The 25,617-nt window shown below is 30.7% G+C and overlaps 1 protein-coding gene across 1 annotated transcript in view; it reads left to right on the top strand.

Annotated features, from left to right (window-relative positions):
- LOC129980816 (cytochrome P450 3A4-like) overlaps window positions 1-25,023 on the top strand; it is a 45,218-nt gene extending 20,195 nt beyond the window's left edge. Inside the window, exons 5-14 of the mRNA XM_056091207.1 lie at window positions 996-1,112; window positions 3,125-3,213; window positions 3,341-3,486; window positions 7,314-7,432; window positions 9,817-9,952; window positions 13,369-13,532; window positions 14,479-14,567; window positions 17,056-17,199; window positions 18,445-18,598; window positions 24,129-25,023. Coding sequence (XP_055947182.1) covers window positions 996-1,112; window positions 3,125-3,213; window positions 3,341-3,486; window positions 7,314-7,432; window positions 9,817-9,952; window positions 13,369-13,532; window positions 14,479-14,567; window positions 17,056-17,199; window positions 18,445-18,598; window positions 24,129-24,248 — 1,278 coding nt within the window. The 3' untranslated portion in view covers window positions 24,249-25,023. The remainder of the gene's footprint in view (window positions 1-995; window positions 1,113-3,124; window positions 3,214-3,340; window positions 3,487-7,313; window positions 7,433-9,816; window positions 9,953-13,368; window positions 13,533-14,478; window positions 14,568-17,055; window positions 17,200-18,444; window positions 18,599-24,128) is intronic.
- The last annotated feature ends 594 nt before the right edge of the window (window positions 25,024-25,617 follow it).

Genomic DNA, 25,617 nt, shown 5'->3' with positions numbered 1-25,617 from the left:
GCGGAACAAGGCGGAAGGCATATAGAACACCTTATGCCTTAACCACCCATCAATAAGGTGTTTGTTCCATGAAGCTTTTTTTTTTTTTTCATTATCACTGTTTTCACAATAAACATGTATTCTTGTCTTATCTCTAATAAATTTTTAGTAATCCCTTGAACTCTATTGTTCCTTTTGGCTCACAATATTCCTGTATTTAAGGAATCGAATTTTAGTCTTTTCCTTAACAGCGCCATCTAGCGGCACATTTTGGAACTATTTTTTTTTTCGCCTAACAAAATTCCATTGACTCACGATTGTTCTGCTAAACTATCAAGTCATTCTGAAAAGTAGTTTTAAAATGATCAATTTTTGAATTCGTAACTTTAATTATAATCACCCTGTATTTTTACACCGTACGACATTAAACCACAATTTGAATCCTATGCACAATAATTAAAAGAGTTTTCGCCTCGAAGTGATGTTATTACAAACTTATGTACACATTAATCTTATCTTAACCAATTTCCCTTCCTTAGTATGATAAGGTATGTAACTGAAACTCGACCAAAACTTGACTAATAATGTCACAAAAATACTTATTTTAATATCTCATAGTTGTATATATTGTCACAATATTGTCTATAATATTACGAAATTGTCTAAAATGCCTTCGCTAGTTGATTTATCAACTACATTTTATTCTATGATAGAGGATTCGTACAGCGCATTGATTAGAAATTTAATGTGAACATATGCTTCGTTTTAGGAGTTGTTAAGGAAGATACTGTAGTAGATAATAGATGTAGTAAGAGCAGGAGATTGGAGAAGAATATGTAAATTCATTTCATAGACATTCAGTTCGAAAGAAGTTGTAAAAGAACATATATGCAAAATGATTTATTTTGAAATCTTATCTTTCTTTTTTCGGTTGCCTAACGATTATATTATATGATAGAGGATCAGTACAGCAAATCGATTCGAAATCTAGATTTTGAAAATATATTTCGTTTTAGGAGCTGTTCACCGGGGACATTGTAGTGGATAATATGCTAGCTGTAATTAGAGGAAATGATTGGAAGAGAATTCGTGATATTGTTACTCCAACTTTCACTACAAGCAGAATAAAAAACGTAAGTTATATGAGAAAAAAAATAGTGCATGTTTTCCTGATTCCTTCTATGCATACTGATTTAATTATTACGAAGTATTACGAATCCTGTATTACGAAGCATTTTTGATTGAAAATATATTTTTGCTACTGAGTTAATATTAAAACCTCTCTATGTTATTCTGATTACAGGTTTGCGAAGTATTTTTATCCACCAGGCAGGGGGAAAATATGGCGTGCCCCAATATGAAAAATATGTTATCACATGAAAAATATGTTTTAAGATTTTTATTAAATTGATGCCGACAAAAAAATACTGTATATTTTTGAATATTATAAAATTGATGAATATATTTTTCACGAATTTTAAAAACGAATACATAATCATAGTTTCACTCTAAATATCAAGCAATTGGACAGGTTTTTATGAAAAATATAATTCAGTTCCGGTTGAAATATGGCTTTTCTAACATTTTAATTACATTAGTATTTAAAAATATAGTTCTAAATTTTACCTTTTATTATTTAAAATCACTTTAAATTATTGTTTAAAAATTTTCAAAATTGACTTCCACATAACCTAATATAGCCTAATTTTACATCTAAAAATATGACCTAATTTTAAAATCTCGAAGAGCCACATTTCTTTTTTTTAAGCCATAAACAAGGTCCTACTGGAAAAATTTGACTGAATATAAAAATTGATCCATTCATATGATACCATTAGAAAGTATTTAGTTTTTTGCATTTTCAAAATAAAAAAGCAGGTTCCTTGAGAAAGGGATAATTCTTCTCTCTGTTTATCTCTAAGTGTTGGCGCTACAACTATTTAAGTGCTTTACGCTTCTGTATAGTAAAACTCAGTATCTGCATTATACAGGGTGTCTCAAAAACATTGACCACGACTTTTATTCCTGAAATACTGATCTTAGACATATATTGTGAATCACAAAGTTGCTATGAAAAGATGCAAATTGCTATGAAATCAATTAAAGCTTTCAGGGAATTGAACTTTAAAAAATACAAAATTTAATTTTTTATGCGGACCTTGTACAAAAAAATTTCCAGTGAGTAAAATGTACCCCAACTTCTAATAAGGTCATGTACGAAATTTCAGCCTTTTATCACAAAACGACTCAAAAATATGAAACTACATAAATGCTGACTTAAACCACTTTTCGATGCCTGGATATGAGTTCGCAAAGAGCAAAAATCATGTCGGATGTTCGTGTTTTAGGGGTCGTACACAAATTAACAAAGAAAGTAATGATTGATTAAATAAATAATAATTTTGCTATTTATTGGTTCAAATGTATTAAAAATGTGCAGAAATAATAACTTAAAGAAAAGATTACATAATGAAAGATTTTTAGAGATAAGATAATTTAATAAAGATTTTTAAAAATTTTTTCAAGTTTACTGATTGTGCTATTTTTAAGTTATATTCTGTAATTCATAATATAAAATTTTAAAGTATTTTTCAGGAAACATAGATTTTAAAATTTGCATTTAAAACTAAAGATATAAAGCATATTTTATTTCCTTAGGATGCATTCCTGCGTCGCGTCATCTGCACTGAAGCTGTAAACATTTGCATTTTAATAAATGGTTGATCCTTCTCCAACTTTGTTTGAGAATTGATCATGATAAAATTCTGAAATTTTGTACATGACCTCATTAGATGATGCATTTTACTCTTTGGGAATTTTTTTGTGCGGGTTCCGTATAAAAATTTAAATTTTGTATTTTTTTAAAGTTTAATCCCCTGAAAATTTTAATCGATTTCATAACATTTTACACCTTTTTTTTGCACAACTTTGTAATTTACAGTTTATGTTTACGATCAATATTTAAGGAATAAAAACCACGATCAAGGTTTGAAACGCCCTGTATAATTTTATTCTTAACAGGAAGAAATGTACTTAACTTTGTTTAATACTAATTATTAAATATTTCTTCAAAAATTGCTTTGCTTCCAATTAAATTGAAATGCTTTTCATAACTGTATGCTAATTAAATTGAAATGCTTTTCAGACGATGAATGTTGTCAAGAACTGCGCTGAAACTATGATTCAGAATTTCCGAGTTTATGCTGAAGATGGAAAATATGTGAATGTTAAAAGGTTAATTCAGTTACTTTATAATTATATACAATCTTTAATATAATCTCTCTTACAAAATATGCCGCTTATTTCTTACCAGAAATAAGTTTAGGATTTAATTCACATGTTTTTATTTTATTTTATCTAGAATTTTTGGTGCATTCACTATGGACGTCATTGCCAAGTCAGCTTTTTCTACTACAATCGATTCGCATAACGATCCAGATAATGCATTCGTGAATTTTGCGAAGCGGGTCCTGAATATGAAGATGAATGCGAAATTCATCTGTTTTCGTAAGACATTTAAAGCATTATTGTAATCCAATCAGAATTTCAAAAATCAAATTTTTAATCTGATTTTTCTTATTTTTTTAAATGTGAAATAATAAGCCTTTTGTAAGATAATGAAAAGGAAATGTATGTTATAGATTATATAAATTATTCTTTAATCCTTTTATAGATTATATAAATTATTCCTTATTATAGATTATATAAATTATTATAGAAAATCCTTCAAATCTTTGAAATATGTTGATGAAAATTTTTCAGTGATATTATATAGAATACTTGGTGACTCAAATTGATTCACCGGAGATACAAATTGTATGACTACTGATGTTAAATTGATGGGTTAAAAGCTGTATGCAGTTGCTGAAAAAATAAACTAATAGCAGATGAAAAATCTCTATTTTACGATAGTTTATAAAAGGTAATATGTTTGCTTTCCTTTGTATGTGCTTCAAATATTTCCACACTTGCGCAAATTTCGACTCAGATTTTCAAATTTTATTGATGTGGTGCACATTTGTTTGATGTGAACAACAACAAATATGCGCATCAATAATGTTTTTGCTCTCCCGTTGCCTTCAATTACTCCTTATCCTTCCTCATATCATTCGAATTCGATCACAGTCCTTTCTAAAAACCGAATCAATATTTCATTTTCTCTATAAGAGAATTTTTCCGCTTTTTTCCTTTCTTTTTCCCGCAGCTGTTTTTCTTCAACAAACATTTTTCCCGATTGAAACAAAGACAAAGATTACTGTGATCATTATAAATTGTAAGAATAACGTAAAAAATACAAAATTTCCCAATATTTTTTAAGCTTTATATGTACATAAGAGGGTGACAAAGAACTAAAATCAAGAAAATAATTGATCATTATAATTTAATCGTAATTCTTATTTCTGATGTGATCATATTTGATATTTTGAATTTATGCCGACAAAAATTTGCCGAAATAAACTCTGAAAAAAAGATCCTGCTTTTTTTTTTTATTTCGGGTATTCATAAGTATATCAATACATTTTTTTAAAAAAAAATCTTCTGAGTTATTCTCTTTCCTTCATTTCGACTTCCAATTATAGTAGAAGTGAATTCATCCCCTGCATGTGTTTATGTTCTAAAAATAAATTTCATATTTTTTTCTTTTCTTCAAGTTTCAATATTAATATTGGAAAAAAAATTCTTTCAAAAAATTGTCTGCTGAAAACGAGTAAATAAATTCTTCACTTATTAGAGAGCTTTTCCTGGTTTGTTTGTTTCTTATGGCACTTGCCACTGACAAGCCCACTGTGACGAAGACAGCGATTTAAGCCTGAGGGGGAACGTCTCTTATTTTTTATAGCAGCGCCAACTAGGGCCAAGAGTACGACTTTGCCACTCACGCATCACTCATTCGCTTGCACAACCCCTTTTTACAGGAGGGCACATTCACACATCTCACAGATAGAACAACAGAAGAACAACCACGCCCAAACCGGGACGCCCAGATCACGGGGAAGACGCGCTACCCCTATGCCAGGACGCCGGCGCTTTTCTTGGTAGTTTTCTAAACAGAACTAAAATAAAAGAATAATCATAAAAGTCTTACTTTAAAATAATCTCAAATAAGCAACTTTCGATCTCTTAAATGCCTACGAGATGATCTGAATTCATCTATTCAAATAATTAAAAGATATGATATACAATCGACAATATTAATTGACATCATACCATTTTTCTTCGATCAGGGAATTGAGAACCTGCTTACTCATGCGACTACTTTTTATCTTCATATTTAACCCTTTAAAGAGCCATTTTTTTCTAGTCATATTATGTTAAAATATTTTTAGGCTTGAAATTAGAATAAGAAAAGGGATACATTTAGCTTATTAGATAAATTTAATTTGATTCATTAATTAATTTGGTTAATTAATAATTAAGTCACAAACCAGGACACATCATTTTGTGTGAGATAAAGAACTGAAGCATCTAAGTTTCTGTCTTTCTAAAAACATTTGTCAGAACTTATGCCAACCTGCATAATTTCATATAAAGATTGATAAATTTGGTAGGAAGCATACTTCCCACGGCCTTAGAAAGGGTTAAGGCATACATTGGTGCTATTTCATGACGTTCGTTTATAGCCCATAGTTTCAGCCTATATGTCCATTCCTCACTTAAGAGATACAACCCGACATTGGAGTGGAGGTCATTCAACAACCATCAAGAAAGTGAGAACCTGCTTAATTAAGAGAAAAATTCCCATTCCTATATTTCACGTATATCTTGGAGGGATTTCCCCGAAGGCAATCTGCTCTCTTATATAGCTAAGTCAGATATATACACGAGGTGCTCCAAGATGTTGAAGGTCGGTTTACTCAACCAACGACGCTTGCATCGTTTTCTCATGAGTTAATGATTGAAAAATTAAATCATGCTCAAATTTCTCCTTGATTAGTTAGAACCGTACCAAACCTTTGAATATAATTTACTTACAGAAACAAATCTTCAACTTAAATGAATGCTGATAAATTAAGCTTCCGTTTAATGAAAAATTCCGAAAAACATGAGGAAACATTCAACTAAATATTCTGCTTATTTCCATTCCTATTTGGAAACTTTCAGGTTTTGACAGAAAATTTACTAATAACACAATCAGATTATAACAAAAGAGTGTGCTCGTAAGTATCATATTCTCTTGTTTGTTTCAGAAAAAAAAAACTTATCCAAGCAAATAAAATAGATTTTTTTTTATTTTGCTTTTATTGGAATAATAGATAAAAAGTTTTAATTCAAGATGTTTCCATTAAATCCTAATTTAAATAGAAGTCACTGTGTCTAAGCATGTATATACGTAATGCATGGATTTATGTTCCACATTACTTCCTAATCAACTTCAAACCAAATTTCGCACAGATAATATAAAATTCGGAAAATAATGGTACCAGATCTTCAAAGTATAAAAATTAATCAAATTTTCAATTTATTATAAATTAATAAAAGATCTTTATTACGTTTTGAACTGCTCTACCACTAATCCTTTAATTGAACTTTGATTTTATTTTTTGCATTACTATTGCTTTTATAGATTTTAAAATATTTTTTAATGTGCTTGAAATTTAGCTTAAGTCGATAGCGCAAACGTAGACAATTTTTTTTGATACTTTAAAATCTGTGAATTTTTGCAGTGCTAATATAACAAATCATTTTCACTAAGGCGAAAATAAATAATCAGGGTTTTCAAAAATCGTCTGGTTTAACTAATATTCTAATTTCAGTTCAAAGCAGACGATAAAAGGATTTTGTATATTATAATATTCTATATAAAAATGGTTTTTAAATTTAAAATATTATACATAAAAACATTTTAACCCAAAGTAAAGCCAAGTACATCAACTAATGTACTTATCTAAAGATGCTGCTGAGAATTAAGAATTTTTTATTTTTATTTGGTATTTGCTTATTTTTATGTTCCCCAGGTTTATTTCGCGATGTGTATATTACGCCAATATTGCCAAGAAAATGGCGCGTTTTATATTATGCGGTGATTGCCAAGCTCAGTTGAATATAAAATGGCAGAATTTAACCACGTTTATTTATTTTTAAGATTTCACCAAGATTTTTGCATTCTCTGGTTTACTTCAGAATATGTCAACGGCAAGATAATGGATTTATTTGGCGATTTTCAAATTACGCCAGATTGCAAAGCTCCATTATATATAAAATGTGAACATTTCGGCAAGATGCTTGGGATTGCTTGCAGCATTTTTTGGCCACGATATTTACCACGGGAACTACAAAAGTAAACAAGTACTTGATTTTCTTTTCCTATTCCAATCCGATTTTCTTCCTTCCAGATGTGTTTCCAACCTTTCTGATGAGATTATTGCGGATTTGCATCACAGATGTAGAGGCGACGCATGGTTTGAAGAACCGTGCTCTGGAGATAATGAAAACTAGGAAAAAGAACGGGCAGGTAATGAATTTGAGTAAAATTATCCGATCATTTGAATTTAAAAGAGTTTCAAATTATTAGCACTTATGCTTGATGAAATCAACTTGTAAATATTTCTCTCTCTCTCCTTTATTTTCCCTATAAATGTGTTCCACGACTCTGGTTTATTTTATTGGTATTTGTCGGTTGTAACGGCGACCAAAAAGCGCGAGGAAAAATATTTCGCTAATTTGGCGATTTTAATCGTCCCACTATGTAGCACGCGATTCACACATTCAAAGTTTTTCATAATGCATAATAATGCACTTGAGTATATAATTTGGGGAAACTTTTTCTTGGCGCTTTTTGGTGGTCGTTGAAACCGAATTGTGCCATTTTATTTACTAAGTTATTTTTACATAATTTAATTATCAAGATCATATGAATAAATATCTCAAAATTCAGGAACCTCAGAGTTTCTTTTCAAAGATAAGAAAATTTTCCAACTTCCACCCCTCAAAAACTGCAATGATAGCTGGTGTTCTTAAAGTATGCAAGTATATTATATACAAAGCATATAATAAATACAATTATTATATACAATATATATTATATACAAAAGAGGAACTGCTAAGCTGATGGCTATTAAAACAATGCATGTTTTGACATTGTGTTCGAGTTCTGAGGAAAACTTTCTGTCCCTCAAAATCATGGTGAGTGTCTCTAAGGGACAAAGTTTGTGCCATGGGAATTAGGCAAGCTCATTTAGTGTTGCCACTCCTAATAAGTTTCATATGCCTTTTGTTTCCATTTATATATATATATATATATATATATATATATATATTGATTGAAGTAGAATGCAGGTTCGAAACAGTGAAGAGACTTGGTATTTTTTATTATCTTTTTATTCTATTCCGAGTGGCAGGCATGATTATATACAAGAAAACGCAGCGCGGCACACACAGAAGTAAGAAAAGGGAAAAAAGGGACAAACAAATGATCACTAGTCTTATATAACATAGGATTTCTGGCCAGGCGCCAATTCAACACACGTTGCGACCTTTGACACCTTTTGAAGGGTACAGAAGATATCACTTTCATTTGATACGTAGTCTTGATGGCGCATTATTTTTACAAAGGGATTAATTAAACCGAAAGTGGAATTGGATCACGAAATAAGAGAATATTTTGGAATGAAGTTACTATGGGCTAAATTAAGATAAAATCTTGAAAATTAATGTGGATTAGATTAAGAGTTTAAAATATCATATATATATATATATATATATATATATATATATATATATATATATATATATATATATATATATATATATATATGTATGTATGTATGTGTGTGTGTGTGTGTGTGTGTGTAAGCATTATTTTATGTGAAGCAGAATGCAGTTTGAAGACACTGAAGATACTTTTAATTTCGTGACGTCGTTTTATTTCATTTTGAAGAAGCAGGCGTATGTACAAGCGATGAGCACACAGAGTGACACAGAAAAGAATGAGGAAAAAGCTCTTAGACATTTTATCCCTGGTCTTATATAACCAGAGAAATGGATAGGGAAAATATTTCTTCATAGTACTCATACATGTGCGGACAAGGTAGGGGAAACACAGGGAGATTTTAAAAAAGAATTTGTATCATCAGCGGTATTTTGTCTCTTCAAGCCGAGTGTGGGAAAGTTAGGTTTTTAGCAAGCAATTTTACATAGCTTCTTTTGAATTAATTACGTAGAGAAAGTGGAATTGGATCAAGAAATAAGAGAATCTTTTTAGAATGAAGTTACTATGGGCAAAATTAAGATAAAATCTTGGAAATTAATTAAATTGAAAGTAAGAGTTTAAAATATCATTACATATATATATATATTTGCTTGATGGAAGCAGGCTCGAAGCAGTAAAGAGACTTGGTATTTTTAAATTGCGTTTTATTCTCTCTCTTCTCTCCCGGGAGACAAACATGATTATTTTACAAGAAGACGCACAAAAGCAGAAGTGAAGAAGAGCCAAAAGGGACGAACAAATTATCACTAGTCTTATATAAGATAGAATTTCTGGCCACGCGCCAATTCAATACACGTGTGACCTTTGAAACCTTTTCAAGGGCACCAAAGGTTATCACTTTCATTTGAAACGAGTTTTGATGGCGCATTATTTTTTACAAAGGAATTAATTAAACCGAAAGTGGAATTGGATCACGAAATAAGAGAATATTGAAGAATGAAGTTACTATGGGCTAAATTAAGATAAAATCTTGGAAATTAATTTGGATTAAGTTAAGAGTTTAAAATACCATTACATATACGTATATATATATAATAAAATGATGCGATTAATTTCATGTATCGTTTGTGAATTTAGAAGGATTTAAAATTGTTACATATTTTATAAACACAGTTCCTTAATTATAGGTTTGCCATGACTTTTTGCAAATTTTAATGGACGCTGCCAAAGAAAATGAAGAATCTTTGAACAATGGAATCGGAAGTACCAACAGCGAGGAAAACGATAGAGACAATAAATTATCTAATAAAGATGTTCCGAAACGTGAGTCATGGTTTATCTGTAAAGTATAAATCTATTTTATTCTTATTGTCAATATTAAATTATTTATATATTCCGGTAAGTAATTTTATAGCAATTTCAAGCATTAAATGATGTTTGACATGATACTTTTAAGCAAAAATTGATCCAACTTGGCGCTTGGCACCGTCATCAAATTTGTCGCATTCTGAAATCGCCAAGGAAATCCGGAAATCCAATCATCTTGTCGAAATCTTAACGTCTTTGTATAATTGCGATCTTGTAATAATCTGAAAATCACCAAGTAAACTCAGGGATCGTAAAAATAAACAATATCATCAAACTAACGTAGCAAGATTTTTCATAAAAAAAGGATTATATTTTAATTAAAGTCATGCAAGTTGAATATTGCATATATTTTAATTATTTTCCAGATACATTTTTATGTACTAAATTTTTGCTTTAAATATTTTGTGAAATGACAAAGAAAAATTGTGTCTAATCTAATAAATAAAATAACTTTTTTTTTTTTTTTTTTTTTGCTTCTCAGGTACTATATCTTTTGTTATAGAAGATTTATATATATTTTTTATTTGTGAAAGTTGTATAGAAATAATTGTTTATTATTAAATAACTATAATTATGCTATATTAAATTAACTATTATTTCGAACTATATTCTACGTTTTGCACATTTTCATACTCATACAATTTCTTTTAATACTTAAAATATTTATTTAAAATTTTATAAGACTTCCGTCTAAGCCTAATTTTAACATTTAGTGAATAATTTTTTCGTTCTCTGGAAATATCAAACATATAGAGGATTATTTAAAAAGAAAGTGCAGTTTAAAATATTTATACTGTAATAGTCAACGAAATCTGCATCGCAGGGGAGGAGTTAAAAAGGGAGTCCGCCCATTTAGTTTGCGTAACTCAAATACTTGATCCTATTAATTTAGCAAGAAGTTTTGGAAGCCACTATCTCTCCTGTACACATTATATACGTTGTATTGTAAATCGGATCCAAAAATATATTTTTATGTTAAAAAGGAAAATATAAAAATAAAATATAAAAAAATATAAAAAAAATTAAAATAATAAAAAATATAAAATAAAAATAAAATATAAAATAAATATAAAAAAAATTAAAATAATAAAAAATATAAAATAAAAATAAAATATAAAAAATTAATATAAAAAGGAAAAAAAATCTGATATGAAAGTTATTAAGCTCCTTTTTTAATTAGGATTCAATTTGCACTAAAGCTATAAAATGTTTTTAAACGCTTGATAAACAGTTAGTATTCGACAATTTATAACAGTCCTTTGCAGTCAATCAGATATTTTCTAATAGTAATAACTTCTAGAATATTAATAAACAACTTCTAATATTTCTAATAGTTTGCAGCTCTATTAATTAGCTAAGCGAAGCGTTGAATAAAGTGCATCTATAAAAGCGTTTGATAAAGTTTGAAACGTTGATACAACGGTTTATTTACATTGCCATTTGACAATAAATAATAAAGAGTGCTTTTTATGGCACTTAAAGCAGCATCTTATATTCATCGATGTTTAAATTATCTGATTTGTCGATGTTCAATTAAAGCTTATGATTCCATTACTAATTTTTAGTTTTGAAATAAAAATTGATTACGAAATCTCAAAATTCATATTTACATTTTTTTATGTTGGAATATAGCAAATGTCAATGAGGTGAGATCTGCGATTGTTATTATTTTATGTATATGGCGATTAATTATATTCTTACTTCACTCACCAGTTGGAGACTATCATCATTCTGTTCTTTCTGAAACTTAATTTTTTTTAACTAGCATTGCACCTTTTTTGTTAGTATATGACTACTTGTTTGAAACCGGTTTTAAAGATTAGTTTTGATTTGAGTGTTCTTTGAAATTGAATATATAGAGAAGAAATCCATTACAAGACCATTGGTAATGGTCTCACCAAAGCTTTCTCGCACACTCTACAATAAAGATGTTATTTCATAGAATGCCTTGCATGGCACTGAAATACAATAATTACGAAACATTAACTTTTGGCGTGAATTAAATATTGTTACTGATTCAACTGTGTCACCTTTGGCGACAGTTTTGATGATTAATCCATAGCCTTCAGTTCACAATATCAGAAAACCGAATTAGTGTTTTGGAGTTTTTCACAACCATTTGCAGCAAAAATCTGACATAAAACTTCAGTTATAATCATAAAACCCCCATGTCAAATTTGATATATTAAATTATTGCCTTTCTGAATTATTACATTCACATGTTTCTATAAGTATAGACAGACAAAAATTCAACCATTTTTGGATTTGGCTCAAAATTAGATAGATTTCTGGCCTATAGATGTTAATTTGTACTCCACATTTTGTGTATCCAGCTCTCTTTGTTTTGTAATTATTGTGTATACTTGCATTCGAGTCGGCGTACTGGCATAGGGGTAGCGCATCTTCCTCGTGATCTGAGCGTCCCGGGTTTGAGTCCCGGATTGGGCATGGTTGTTCGTCTTGTTCTATCTGTGAGATGTTTGAATGTGCCCTCTTGTAAAAAGGGGTTGTGCAAGCGAATGAGTGATGCGTGAGTAGTCAAGTCGTACTTTTGGCCCAAGTTCGCTCTATGATTAAAACAAGAGGCGCTCCCCTTTAGGCTTAAATCGACTGTCTTTGAACAGCGGGCTTGTCCGTGGCAAGTGCCATAAGTAACAACAACAACTTGTATTCGAACAGCCAGACAGACTTTCTCTGAATTGAATTTGCTCAGCACTTAATAGGAATCTACAAATTTGGATTAAAGATCTATACAAGAGAGAGAATTGCACGATGAAGTCCAAGACAAAGCCAAAATGCATTAAATCAAATTTGAGACATTGTTAACATGACAACAGCCTGTATAGAAAAGGGCATCCTTTAGCTTCTAAGAAACATCAATAGAAAGCATGCGATACATCACTGAATAAAAGATAATTCAACATTTTTCCCCTCCTTTTTAATTTTGCATAAATGTTTCCTGAACTATATCAGAGCATGTGGATTTCTGATATGTTTCCAAAGAGAGTTCAAATATTACTGTAATTTATAGAATCTTAATTTAATTTTTTTTACCTAAGGGAAATTTCAAAATATTTTATGCCTAGTTTTAAAGAGTTGGTACTTAAAATGAAATTAAATTTTTTTTAAATGATCATCTAATTTATTTATCATTTTTTTTAAATGAGGAAAATTTTATTTATTATTGAACACATTGAAATCCAACTTAAAATCGACAAAGCTACTACATCTAAACAATACTTTAATGAAAATTTTAGTCTTGTCTTTATTATTAGAATAATAAGTTGTGATCTAACGGCACTTTTATGCGGTATAATTAAGTGCCAGTCAACATATTACAACATTAATTCATTTATAATTTTTTTCGACAGGTATGACAATGGATGAATTAGCCTCTCAGTCTGTGGCTTTCTTCCTAGCCGGCTACGACACCACAGCTTCTACGTTATCGTTTGCAACCTATCTGCTTGCCTTAAATCAGAGTATCCAAGACAAACTGAGAGACGAAGTGGATACAGTGCTGGAAGAATGCAACGTGCGTACTATTTTTTTTTTTTTGTTATTATTTTTTTAACCTTGAGAACAGAAGTTAATGTAGCTATCAAAACGCAACCTATGTATTTTTTTTTTAAAAAAATCGTTTTCTGGTGTTTGATAAAAATAATTTGACCCCCCTCCCCTTCTTTTTATAATTTCTTTGGTTAAATTTTGACTAAAGAGCAAAAATTTTATTTAAAAAATTTATTAATATGAAAATAATTTTCTTTTTTCAGAAAATATTTTTCAAATGAATAAAGGAAAAAATAATTTTCTAGACATAAAAAAAAATTCTTTCAAATATTTGCCTTATATTTTCTTAACTGTGCTAAAAATTCCTGACAAATTTCTTCTTTAAAAAAATAAATTGTAATTCTGAATGGAAAATAATCTTTAAATCTTTTTTTAGCATCTCATATTTTACAGAGAAATTCATTTTACTTTCTGCATTCTGATATTATTTTTTTTCTAACCGTGCAGAATGGGAAATCAAACATAAGTTAAATGAGTATTTAAAGTACTTCTACTAAAATATAATTACGCAATATTTCAGTTGAAATTTAATATAACACCCTAAAGAGAATAAAAAGTTGAACTCACTGTAAAATTTCAACTAATCTTTATATCTTTTTTGAAATATATGAATGGCATCCATAAGAATCCTTATAAGAATCCCATTATGTAAGGATAAAACAGGAAGTTTAATTGATAGCCAACAGAAAATTCTGATAATATTCATAAGTGTTTTAACTAATGATGCTGGGTGATAATATCTATATATTATTTTTATATTAAGCTTCTTCTGCCATAATTGATTTTTAAAATGAAGTGTAAAAATGATAAACTTCTATGGAAGTTTATGCACATTTCAGCTATTTTTTTCCCTAAAGTGAAATATATCAATATCATATATTCACTATTATTATTATTTTGTATATTTTCAGGGTAAATTCTCATATTATGTCATCAAAAATATGAAGTACATGGACAATGTTTTAGCGGAAACTTTAAGACTGTATCCACCCATTTATAGGTAGCTTCACAAGTTGTTATTTTTTTTCTCTATACAAAAAGAATATATATATTATGACTATGAATTTATTTTGGGAGATATTTGAGTTAACCTCAAGGTTTTGTTGTGAAAAATAATGTGCTTTATTATTTTTAAAAGTGTACATCACTGTTCCCTTTTTTCTTCATCCTGTATTCACGTGAATATTGGTCAAGAAAAACTTTCAGTTCCTAATCTTCGAACGTTTTCTTTGTCAACTGTTTCGAAATCACCACTTCTAAAACTTCGGAACCGATACTGACTTAGTCACCTGAAAAATAAAATTAGCAAAGGAAATTTTGATAACTGAGCCAACTTGAAAGATCGCCAGCGTATACAAGACCGACATATTTACCACAACGCAATATTGCTGTGATAAAATATGTAATCCAAATAATGTATATTTTGGGAAAACATGACGACTGAACTTATTGAAAACATATTTATTAACAAACTCAAAATAAAATTTGTTGTGGAAATTATGATTTCTGAAATTATTTCGGCTAATTGACTTAATTAACTACGTCGGCAACGTCAAACTATAGTTGATGATGAAAATTGGAACTTCTTCTTCTTGTGTACAGCCGACCACCTCACCACCACTAAACGAAGCAGCATCGACAAGATTTATTTATGGCCGATTGCTGTCTTTATAATAAAACATCCACTGAATTATCACTGGATAATTCACCAAACTGGCATTCTCTTCCAGTGGTTGGCCCAGAGTCACAACGAGATCAATCTCTGACCGTCCTCCTCGTCTTCCCATACATCTAGCATCCTGTTTAAAAATGAGCAGGTCACCACTTTGTGAAAAATCTCCTCAAAATTCTCTATATCCCTTTAAATATGCATTCCACGATAAAATAAATGCAAACACTTTTTAAATTTTAAAATAATTGATAAAAAAACTGTCGATTTTAAACATGATATCCTTCGGTGTTTTAATATTTTTCTAGCATCATTAAGTCATTATTTTTAATTTTGAGATTCTTTCTTAGTTCCGAGATTTCTATGCATATCTTTAAATACTGATAAACTATTCCAATTCTTCTACAGATACAATTATTTTCCTGAATTCTTCCAAATCTTTGGAAGTATGCAGGAAATTTTCTATGTCCATATAAGTTGGATTATTAGTGGATGTGGTGAAAATTGGAGCTAAATGTTCTTGCATAAATCGAACTTCTATGATCGAGATAGTTATATATCATACATTTGGCAACATTTGGGTTATCTTTTTGTAATAGATTTCCAAATAATTCGTATTGTGTTATGGATTCTTGCTGTGCTTCTCAAACATCAAAAAACAATTGGAAAAAATTGATAACTCAAGATCATTTTTGAACTGGTTTACAGAAGATGACTTTAGACGCTAAAATTAATTCGAATATCTTATTCAATAAAAAATTCACTTGATGGAAAATGTTTTAAACAATCATATAAATAAGCAAACTTTGTTAATCAACTTTATACCACAAATAAAGATATACGAAAATTTTGTTGGAATATAAAAATCTGTTACTGGTTTTTTCGATTTTTTTTTTTTCAATTCAGAAATCATGTTTGGTATTTATTTGGTTCCGTGAGATTAACGGTTGCTAAAAATGTCTATCTTTTTTTGTGTGTGTGTCCCTTAGTCGTAATAGATTCCTCAGCAAAAAATATCTTTTAACTTTATATTTTTGTAGACATATTATTCAAAGATTCCTTCAATCATACTGAAATGCATTTCTGACTGTATCTTTATGTATTAAATTATATTACAAACTATGCTTGCTTTAAAATTCTTCACTATTCATTGATTCTGGAGTTAAATCAAATATAAATATAACAAAATTTTTTAAAAAATTAAATTTGCTTTTTACTGAAGCCTACTCAATATGGAAAAAATAACCCAAATCCTCATATCTTGACCCTCAACAAAGGAAAACAGTTGGGATGAAATATTGGTAAAAACATAAAGAAACAATTTTATTTTCACTTCAACAATGAACTATAATGTTGTGAAATACATTTAAAATAATTTTTAAATATTTAGTGACAAAAAAACTGGTATAAACAAAAAGATTTTAGTTTTAGTTTTATGTGGACGTAAAATTTATTTTTATGCTGTATTAATTTTAGTACTTATATTTTAAAAATGTCAAAATTTGCTTATTTTTTTAATTAATTTTTTTAACAATCACTCAGAGTTGTATATTTTATCCCTCCAAGAAGCAACAACACACACACGTAAACAGACACAGATTCATTTTTATTACTAATAATAATTTTATGCTATTATTTTTTTAATTCATTTTCTTTATTTTTACAAAATCTTTACATTTAATTTGCTTCTCTGATTTAAATTTATATCCTAATTTTGTACTATTCCGTGATAGCATGTTTCTCTTATGGTATTCCATATTCATTGGTTTCTAAAATGCGTTTTCAACAGATTGATACCTTTCATTTGGATTTGTTATAGGTTAGAACGTCAGGCAAATGCTGATTGCCGACTAGATGATTCGGGGATCGCCATACGCAAGGGCATGCTCGTCACCGTCCCTGTCTATGCCATGAATAGAGATTCTAAATACTGGGAAGATCCCGAGACCTTCAACCCTGACAGGTGAGCTCTATTCAGAATAATAATTTCAGATCAAATGAGAGTTTAAAATTATTATATGTATCAAGAATCCTTAAATATGCTTAATTTTGAAGAGAAAACAATTAAGGGGTGTTTTTGAAATTTATGAAATTTGTTTAATTGAAGTTCAAAAGTTTAATCACAGAAACGGGTTGTGAATACGGCGATAACTGATATTGCTTAGATATTTATGACTCCAAAATTAATATATTGTTACAAATCTGTAATTTTGCTACCCGGCACGACTAGTGTCATCGTAAGAAAAACCATTGTAAGATCTGTCCTGTGCGTCAATGACCTGAGAGCTTGGCGATCATTTGGCGACTTGGCGATAAATTTGGCGAGTTTGGCGACAAAAGGGATAATACCAGAAAGTTCGAGAAGTTTCACGATCCATCCAGTAATAACCGAGATACACCCAGGTACGCCCTGATTGGTTTGAAGATTCTAGCCCCGCCTTCCGGAACTATAAAATACGAGCACTCTGATGCTGCAGTGAAGAAGTTGTGTGGATCGTCGAAAGTTGTGCATATGTGTGAGAGGAGTCGGAGTCGCCGACAAATAAGAGAAATTAGAGGATGAGACAGCAAACAAACTGCTGAACTATAGCAATTAAATGTGCTGCGTCATTACGATTGATTGGCGGTATTTGTAGTAGAAAAATTTTTGTAACAATATTAACTGTACAATTGAGAACTTTTAATATATTAACTGTATAGTTGAGAAAAATTTAGGTTATATATTTCTTCCATTAATATTTTCATTGTTACAAACAGCTAAAATATAATTATTTAAACCACTTAGATAATTTTCCCAAATAGAAGTCAGTATATATCTTAACGATATAGAAATTTTCTGTTATACACAACTCAAGTAGATCTCCTCTTACTCACTTCAATCAGTTGATGCCTATACTTTCTTATAATAGATTATTCCAATTTTTAGATCACTTCAAGGTTTTAAAATAATAATTGCTAATATACATGTTTTTAGAAGATAGTCTGTATAATTCTTTTACTTTTCTAATTTGCGATCTGTTTCTTATTATAGAATTCTAGTATCCAGTTGCCATCAGAGATTAAACAAAGTTGTTCCATTGATTCAATATTTCCTCCTATGGAATATATTTAATAAAAAATAGCAAATATTAATTTATTACTTATTATATGCATAATACTTATTATCGTGTATAAGCTTCTGCTTATTATCATGTTTTTCTGTAAATAGGTTCGAGACGACAAATAAAAAGAATCCTTATTTTCTTCCATTTGGAAGTGGTCCAAAAAATTGCGTTGGTATGAGATTCGCAGAGATAGAAATGAAAATTTGTCTGTTTTACTTAATGGCCAATTTCAAGATTCACAGCTGCCCCAAAACCAAGGTATAGATAAATTAAATAGTATATTTCCTTTTTCAGTTTTTTTTTTTTTTTTTTTTTTTGTATTTGATTGATGAGATTTATGAGCTAACAAGGCAGGTCAACTATATAATTAATTAGTACAATCAATATAATAGTTGGTTATGCTTTTTAATATATGTTTTTTTAAGATAGATAGTTCCGTCTTAAATCAATGGCGCAGCATAGCCAGTTTTGGCTCTTGCGCCATAAAAATCCAATATCCATCCGTCTTAAATCAAGTAAATTTTTGTAGAGGAAATAACGTTTAACGAAAACTACCAAAATTATGTTGTTGTTTCTTATGGCACTTGCCATGGACAAGCCCGCTGTTACGAAGACAGCGATTTTAAGCCGGTGGGGGAGCGTCTCTTGTGTTTTAGTAGCTGCAACGAGGGCCAGAGAACGACTTTGCTACTCACGCATCACTCATTCGCTTGCACAACCCCTTTTTACAGGAGGGCACATTCACACATCTCACAGATAGAACAACCATGCCCGAACCGGGACTCAAATCTAGGACACCCATATCACGGGGAAGACGCGCTACCCCCATGCCAGGATGCCGGGCCCAAAATTATTTAAGAGTTAGTCAAATAGTTTTGAAAGAAAAGAAAGAGAATAGTAAAATGTGATATGTAAATCAAGATAGTAAAATGTGATAGGTAAATCAAGATAATAAAATGTGATATGTAAATCAAGATAGTAAAATGTGATATGTAAATCAAGATAGTAAAATGTGATATGTAAATATATATCATTCGTCATATATTTACAACAAATAATGCAACAAATACCCCGACCTAGCCAGAATCCACGTGGGAAACTTGATGGGGCTGTCGAAGACCAATCCCACCTAGCACAAAGGAACAAACTACAGTTGATGATATTGGACACTTGCAAAAACAAAGGACCCTCTAGAGAGAAAGCATATTGGTCTTTTTGCATTAGGAGAGAACTAAAACAGTTTTGATAAAATGTCCTTAATAGAAGATTTAATGTCTATAATTTTTAAGAGTTCTTCGACGTCAAGAAACATCCAGCTTCTTGACCATCTGAGTCTGTTCCTCGCCATAGTTCACAGGCTTTGACCACATGAATTATAGAGCCTTCCAGTATATGCATGGTGTAGTTTCTGTACATCAAAGTTGTTTCTTTGACAAAAGATCGACTTATCAGTGCAGCACCGAAGAAGGTTTTATAAATCACGTGATCGAAGCTTGTGCACAATGGCGGGAACACAGAAAATAAGTAAACCACAAATTATTAAAATTGCATGAAATTAAAATTTACCGTTATCGAAATTGAATACGAGGAAAATTCAAGAATTTGCATGATTTTAATAATCATACAATTGCACTGATTTTCTATTTTCAGGTAATAAAATTATTACTAAATAACTACCTTTGGCGATCAACAAATTTCTAGTGATATTTATTTTACTTAATTCCCCTTAAATCTTTTTTGCTTTGCATAATATTGATGATTTCTACAGCAAAATGTTTTAAGATAAAATTGTGATAGACAGAAGCCCTGTTATTTTAATAGCTTTACATCTATTCTGTTTATTTAATAAATGAGCTGTCCTAATTTTTAACGATAATCATGTTACCATAAAATGTAACTATCCTAGAAATCTATCTTAAAATTGCTGTTTGTTACCCATAGTAATATAATTTCATTTTCTGATTCTTAATGTAAGCTTGCAGTTTATAAGAAGAATCTTTATTCTTTGGATGTCAAAAATGGTAGAATATCATGCGATTTAATAAAACAATGAAAACTGATCGAATCCACAATTTTTTAATTTAAAAAAAGTATTGTAATGTCCTGATCTAGACTGATCAAATAACAAAGCAGAATTTTCATACAATTCTTTATTTTACAGCCCTATATATACAAAAAACAACTTGTTCTAATCTTGGTTAAATAAATAGATATTTACACCTGTAGTAGGAGATACAACAGTCAAAATCGGAGGTTTTTCTTGAAACTCAGTTCTTTATCCCGTCAACACGACCATTCCAGGGGTAGTTTCTCAGACTCCGAACCCGTGGGCGTAGTCCAACAGTTCCTGCAATTCGTTTCTTCCCACCTCTCTAAAACAAAATCTCCGCGCTTTATTTCGGCGACAATCTCCGCCTCTTAATTTACATTGGTCATTTGAGCTCTCCTTCGGCCAATCTTGGTTCAGCCATATGCTCTCTCAACGGCTCCAGAGGGTCGTGGGAAGGTCCTTTCACAAAGAGGAACATCTAGCATCCAGATGTTCGGACACCCCTTTCTCTATGAAGGTACTGTCAATACCTCTGGGACGAGGAATTCCATATGTGGTCTTTCATTGTAATCGCTAATGAACAGATGCGAGACCACCCAGGTGAAAAGAGCCACCATCTGGCTATCTCGAAGAGTTTAGTAAGTAACAGCGAAGACACAATAAATCAGTACAACACGATGTCTTATCAGTACTGGGAAACGGGGAATGTTACAGTATTCAATTATTTTTCTATATTATTTTGGGGAGTTATAGGGAGGAAAGACCAAATTCTAACTCAATTTTTAATTAATTAATAGTACAAAAACTGCTCCTACATATAAGTTCCAACCCCATAGGCTATATCTTTGCAGTTCTAAACTGCTCCTATCTACAAATTCCAAACATACAAACTATACCTTTGCGAAATTTGGTAATTTTAGGCCAAATGGTCTGCCTTGTAGAGCGTCAATACACACAGAAATTCACTTATATTATTGATAAATTTCTTTGTTAATATTTCTTTTTCACGTTGTACTTTAATATACTGTAATCATTCAATGAAATGTATCTTGTGTATTTACAAAGAATTGTTTACTTTTTTAAGTTGTGACAAATGTTCTTAAATAAACTTTAAATACTAATCATGCATATATAGATAAATCTTATTCTTGCATAGGTACATGGGGTCTCAAACACAAAGCAAGTCCAATAGAAGGGTTGTTATAAAGTACAATGACGGAAAGTATTAGATAAGTAATAGTAAATATATGGGAATACATAAAAATAGCAGCGTTTCCTAAGAACATTCGAATTGAATTAAGAGCAGATATAAAGTAAGCAAGCTATCCCTCACAACGCTAGCCTAATGTTAAACTGATCTACCATTATGCACCATCTTAGACGGATAGTTTTTTTTCAAGCTGTGATGGACAGAAGAAAAAGACAAGTGTAGATGGAAAAAATGAATTTATTGCCAAAACTTATATACAGTTATAGTCATTTGTCTATAAAATCGACGTTAAGATCTTACGACACTTTTGAATTTGGTCCTTCTTCATGGAAAATGATGTTTAAAGCCGAGTGATTTTCATTTCTTCGCAGAACTAAAAAAAACTGGCCAAGTTTCCAAAATAATAATTACAGACTAATGAGTAGCTTCAAAAGAATGTTAAGTCCAATCTCATATCACTGATGGCAAAATCTTTCGTAGAGGTAATAGAAAATATGATTCCACTGATATGATAAATGTCTAATCTTCAAAACCTTTATGTTGAAATGTAAGCATGACTGTATATAACTTTGGTAATAAATTAGTTTTATTCTCTAGTTTATATAGTGGTCTACTGGAAGTTGAAAAAAGAAACGGCCTCGTATTTTATTGCTCTTATACTCCTAAACTCCCACAAAAGCTATTTTATCACATAATTCTTGAAAACACTTTCTTCCCAAAATAAATCATGCCAGAAAATCAAATTCCAATGTAACTTATTATTTCACTGTCAAAGCGACCTCTGAAGAAGTCATAAAATGCTCCTCATGTTTCCATATGAAAATTATTGATTCTGTAGATGACATGCCTACCTTTAATATAATTCGATCCAATTTTTTACTGAACAAGTAATGAAAGAAAAATATTGGCAAAGCGATTATAAGGTTCAAATACAAATTTGTTGTACTTATTTTTCTCCGACGTCTGGAGAAAATTCTGAGCAAAAGTGTAGTAAATGGCTTGTCTGAAGCTCTTTGACATGCAGCTTCCAACTACAATCAAACTACTTCAAGCCTCTCATTGCGTTTTCTACATTTTGGCGTAAAATCCTGTACAGCCACAAACTGGATGTGCTCACTCAGTCTAATAGTATTTTATATCGTATACATACTTCTCATAAAAATTCCACAGAAGGTAATTGAGAATGAGAAGCTTCCGGAATGGTAATCTTGCCGCTCCTGTGGGTACACGAAGAGGGAGGGGGGTATGGCTCCTCCCATCGATGACGGGACCTACTTCCTTATACCGGGGCCAGTGATGCCCCTTAGGACTCAACCACAGTTTCCGCCAGTGTTGCTGTTGTAGTGAATAGCTTATATGCCCGTTAACAGCTACGCTACCCGAGTAATTGCTTTTTCATCCTGGTTATGTTACTGGACTGCGAACCACAAGGTCCCAGGTTCTATCCTCGCTCATATCAATCGGCTACATTGGTGACCTCGGACGATGAACCTTCATCCTTCGTACAGCTGTTGTGGCGCCATCTACCCAACGCAACCAAAGTTGTCAGATTCACTTGACGCAGAAACCAAAGTTGCCAGACTCATTTAGCGCAACAGCATCAGCAACCGCTCGCCATAAAGCTTGGTGCTACTCGAATGGGTACAGGCGCATTAGAATCAACAGCTAATATCACCACTCAACAGCCATATCGTTCGTCTCACCTCCGACTCACTGGAGGGAGAGTCTGTTGTGAATAGCTTATAAGCCAGTTAACAGGTACGCTACCCGAGCAATTGCTTTTGTATCGTGGTCATGTTACTGGGCTGCGAACCACAAGGTCCCAGGTTCTATCCTCGCTCATCCCAATCCTCTACACTGCCATTCAAGTTTTTCCGTGTGCCTTCCAGCGGGTGGGAGTAGTCAGTTTGTGATTACCACTCTTGAAACTAAAATCATTAATTACATCTTCGCACACTATTTTCTTAAGAGATCGGAGATATATTTGCACATGGTAACATGTATATTATATAAAGGGTAATAAAATTAAGAAAAATACTGTATGCACATCTGATTTATATCGGAGGAGCCGTTGACACCAAACCAAACGACAAAATTACGTTGATGGAAATTGGGAAATGTATTACTATCTCTGGTTCAATCCAAATTTTCTCCAATTTCAGTGAAAACATTTAAGCAAAAGTTTCATAAACAACTTATTCAATATTTTTCAAAGATGGAGATTTGCGTGCTACTATTAACTATCTTCACTGCACTTCTTACCACTAATGTCTTCTCCGACTTTTTTCACAGATGTTGGACTTTAATACAGATCCCAAGTTGATCCATCAAAATTCTTTAATTGCTTCGAGCCCCTGATCATTACTTCGACATTCTTTTAATCGCTTGTCCAACATTTGGCACTTATATCTTGTTTGGACAAATCGCATATATACCAAACATAAAGACTTTTGATTTACATTTAAACATACATTCACTTTTGAAAACAAGTCTTGTGTTTGGATACTTTTGAGAATTTTCCATTACAGGTGCCGATAGAGTTCGACAAAGGTCTTAATGGACTTTTACAGCCCTTAGATATCACACTAAGATTGGAGATCCGAGAAAATCCGCCCTTAATAGAATTTGAAGATGTACAGCCTAAGTGAGATGGAAGGTATCAGCGATTAATCTCTTGTAGTAAAGTTGAAAGGATTCTGTTGAACTTTCTTAAAAACTTGAATTTTCATTGTAATCTCGATTATGTTGAAAAATATTTGTTTCGCATGGGTAAAAATGCTTTTGTTTTTGCGAAATTGTTTTTATATAACATATTTGTAACTTATTAAGAAATTTTTTATGTGGTATTATTTCTGGTTTATATTGCCTATGATATTTAATGCTTTCAGATAACATTGCTGATGTGCGGATGCTATTGAAATGATTATTTCAATAATGTTCTAATAGTTTTAACATTCAATATAATATTTATTGTTATTATTTACAGAGATCATAATGAATATCGGCTTGTATACAGCATGGCTTTCTTAAATAACATTTAGGGCTTTCTGTACTAGAACTGATACGGGCCAAACTAGAAACAATCTTTAACTGTTTTTATTGCTGTTATTTTAGAATACCTTAATACTGCTTGTAGAGTTTATTAGATTCGTGTTTGTATTTGATTGTTCATTTTCTTTTTTATATAAAAATGGAAAAATTGAAATTTATATATTTTAGTTTCATGGTTTTTACTATTTTATGTTGTTGAGAGCTCGAACATAATCCACTTTTCCGGTTAAATATTTTGATGAATACTGACCATCTTCAAATAATCTTCAGCTGTTTTTATTGCTCTTATTTAAGAATAGCTTGATATTGCTTATGGAATTTATTAGATTCGTGTTTGTAGTTTATTGCACTGTATTTATTTGCTTGGTCATTTAATAAATATATACCATATTTTATATAAAAGTGAAAAAATCATTTATTTTAGTTTCATTCTTTATGCTTTTGTATATTGTCAAAATATCGAACATAATTAACTTTTCTTGTTAAAACTTTTGATCGACAAATAAAATCGATTTATAAAATTCAATGGCAATGTAATTCATCTTATAAAGATGGCATATAAAAATTAATTGAAGGGAAGGTGTTCGAAATTTATGTTATGTTTGACAATCTTTTCGCATGTTTTGTCTGCCTTATCTTTGTCTGGCATCAATTATTTACTTGTACTGTAATCTAGCTTGTTCAGTTACCTGCTTTATCTTTCTCGTATCAGTAGTTTCAGCTGTGTGCAACCATACACAATTTATAGAAAAAATACTATAACGTTCATAAATAATAAGGTAGAGAATATAATAATATTAATAAAAGCGAGATAGAAATATAACGTTCATAAATAATAAGGTAGAGAATATAATAATATTAATAAAAGCGAGATAGAAATATAACGTTCAGAAATAATAAGGTAGAGAATATAATAATGTTAATAAAAGCGAGATAGAAATATAACGTTCAGAAATAATAATGTAG

The sequence above is a fragment of the Argiope bruennichi genome, chromosome 8, assembly GCF_947563725.1.
Source record: "Argiope bruennichi chromosome 8, qqArgBrue1.1, whole genome shotgun sequence".
NCBI classification, from domain to species: domain Eukaryota; kingdom Metazoa; phylum Arthropoda; class Arachnida; order Araneae; family Araneidae; genus Argiope; species Argiope bruennichi.
Note: the sequence above shows the minus strand (reverse complement) of the source record. Positions and strands in the feature narration are given on the sequence as shown.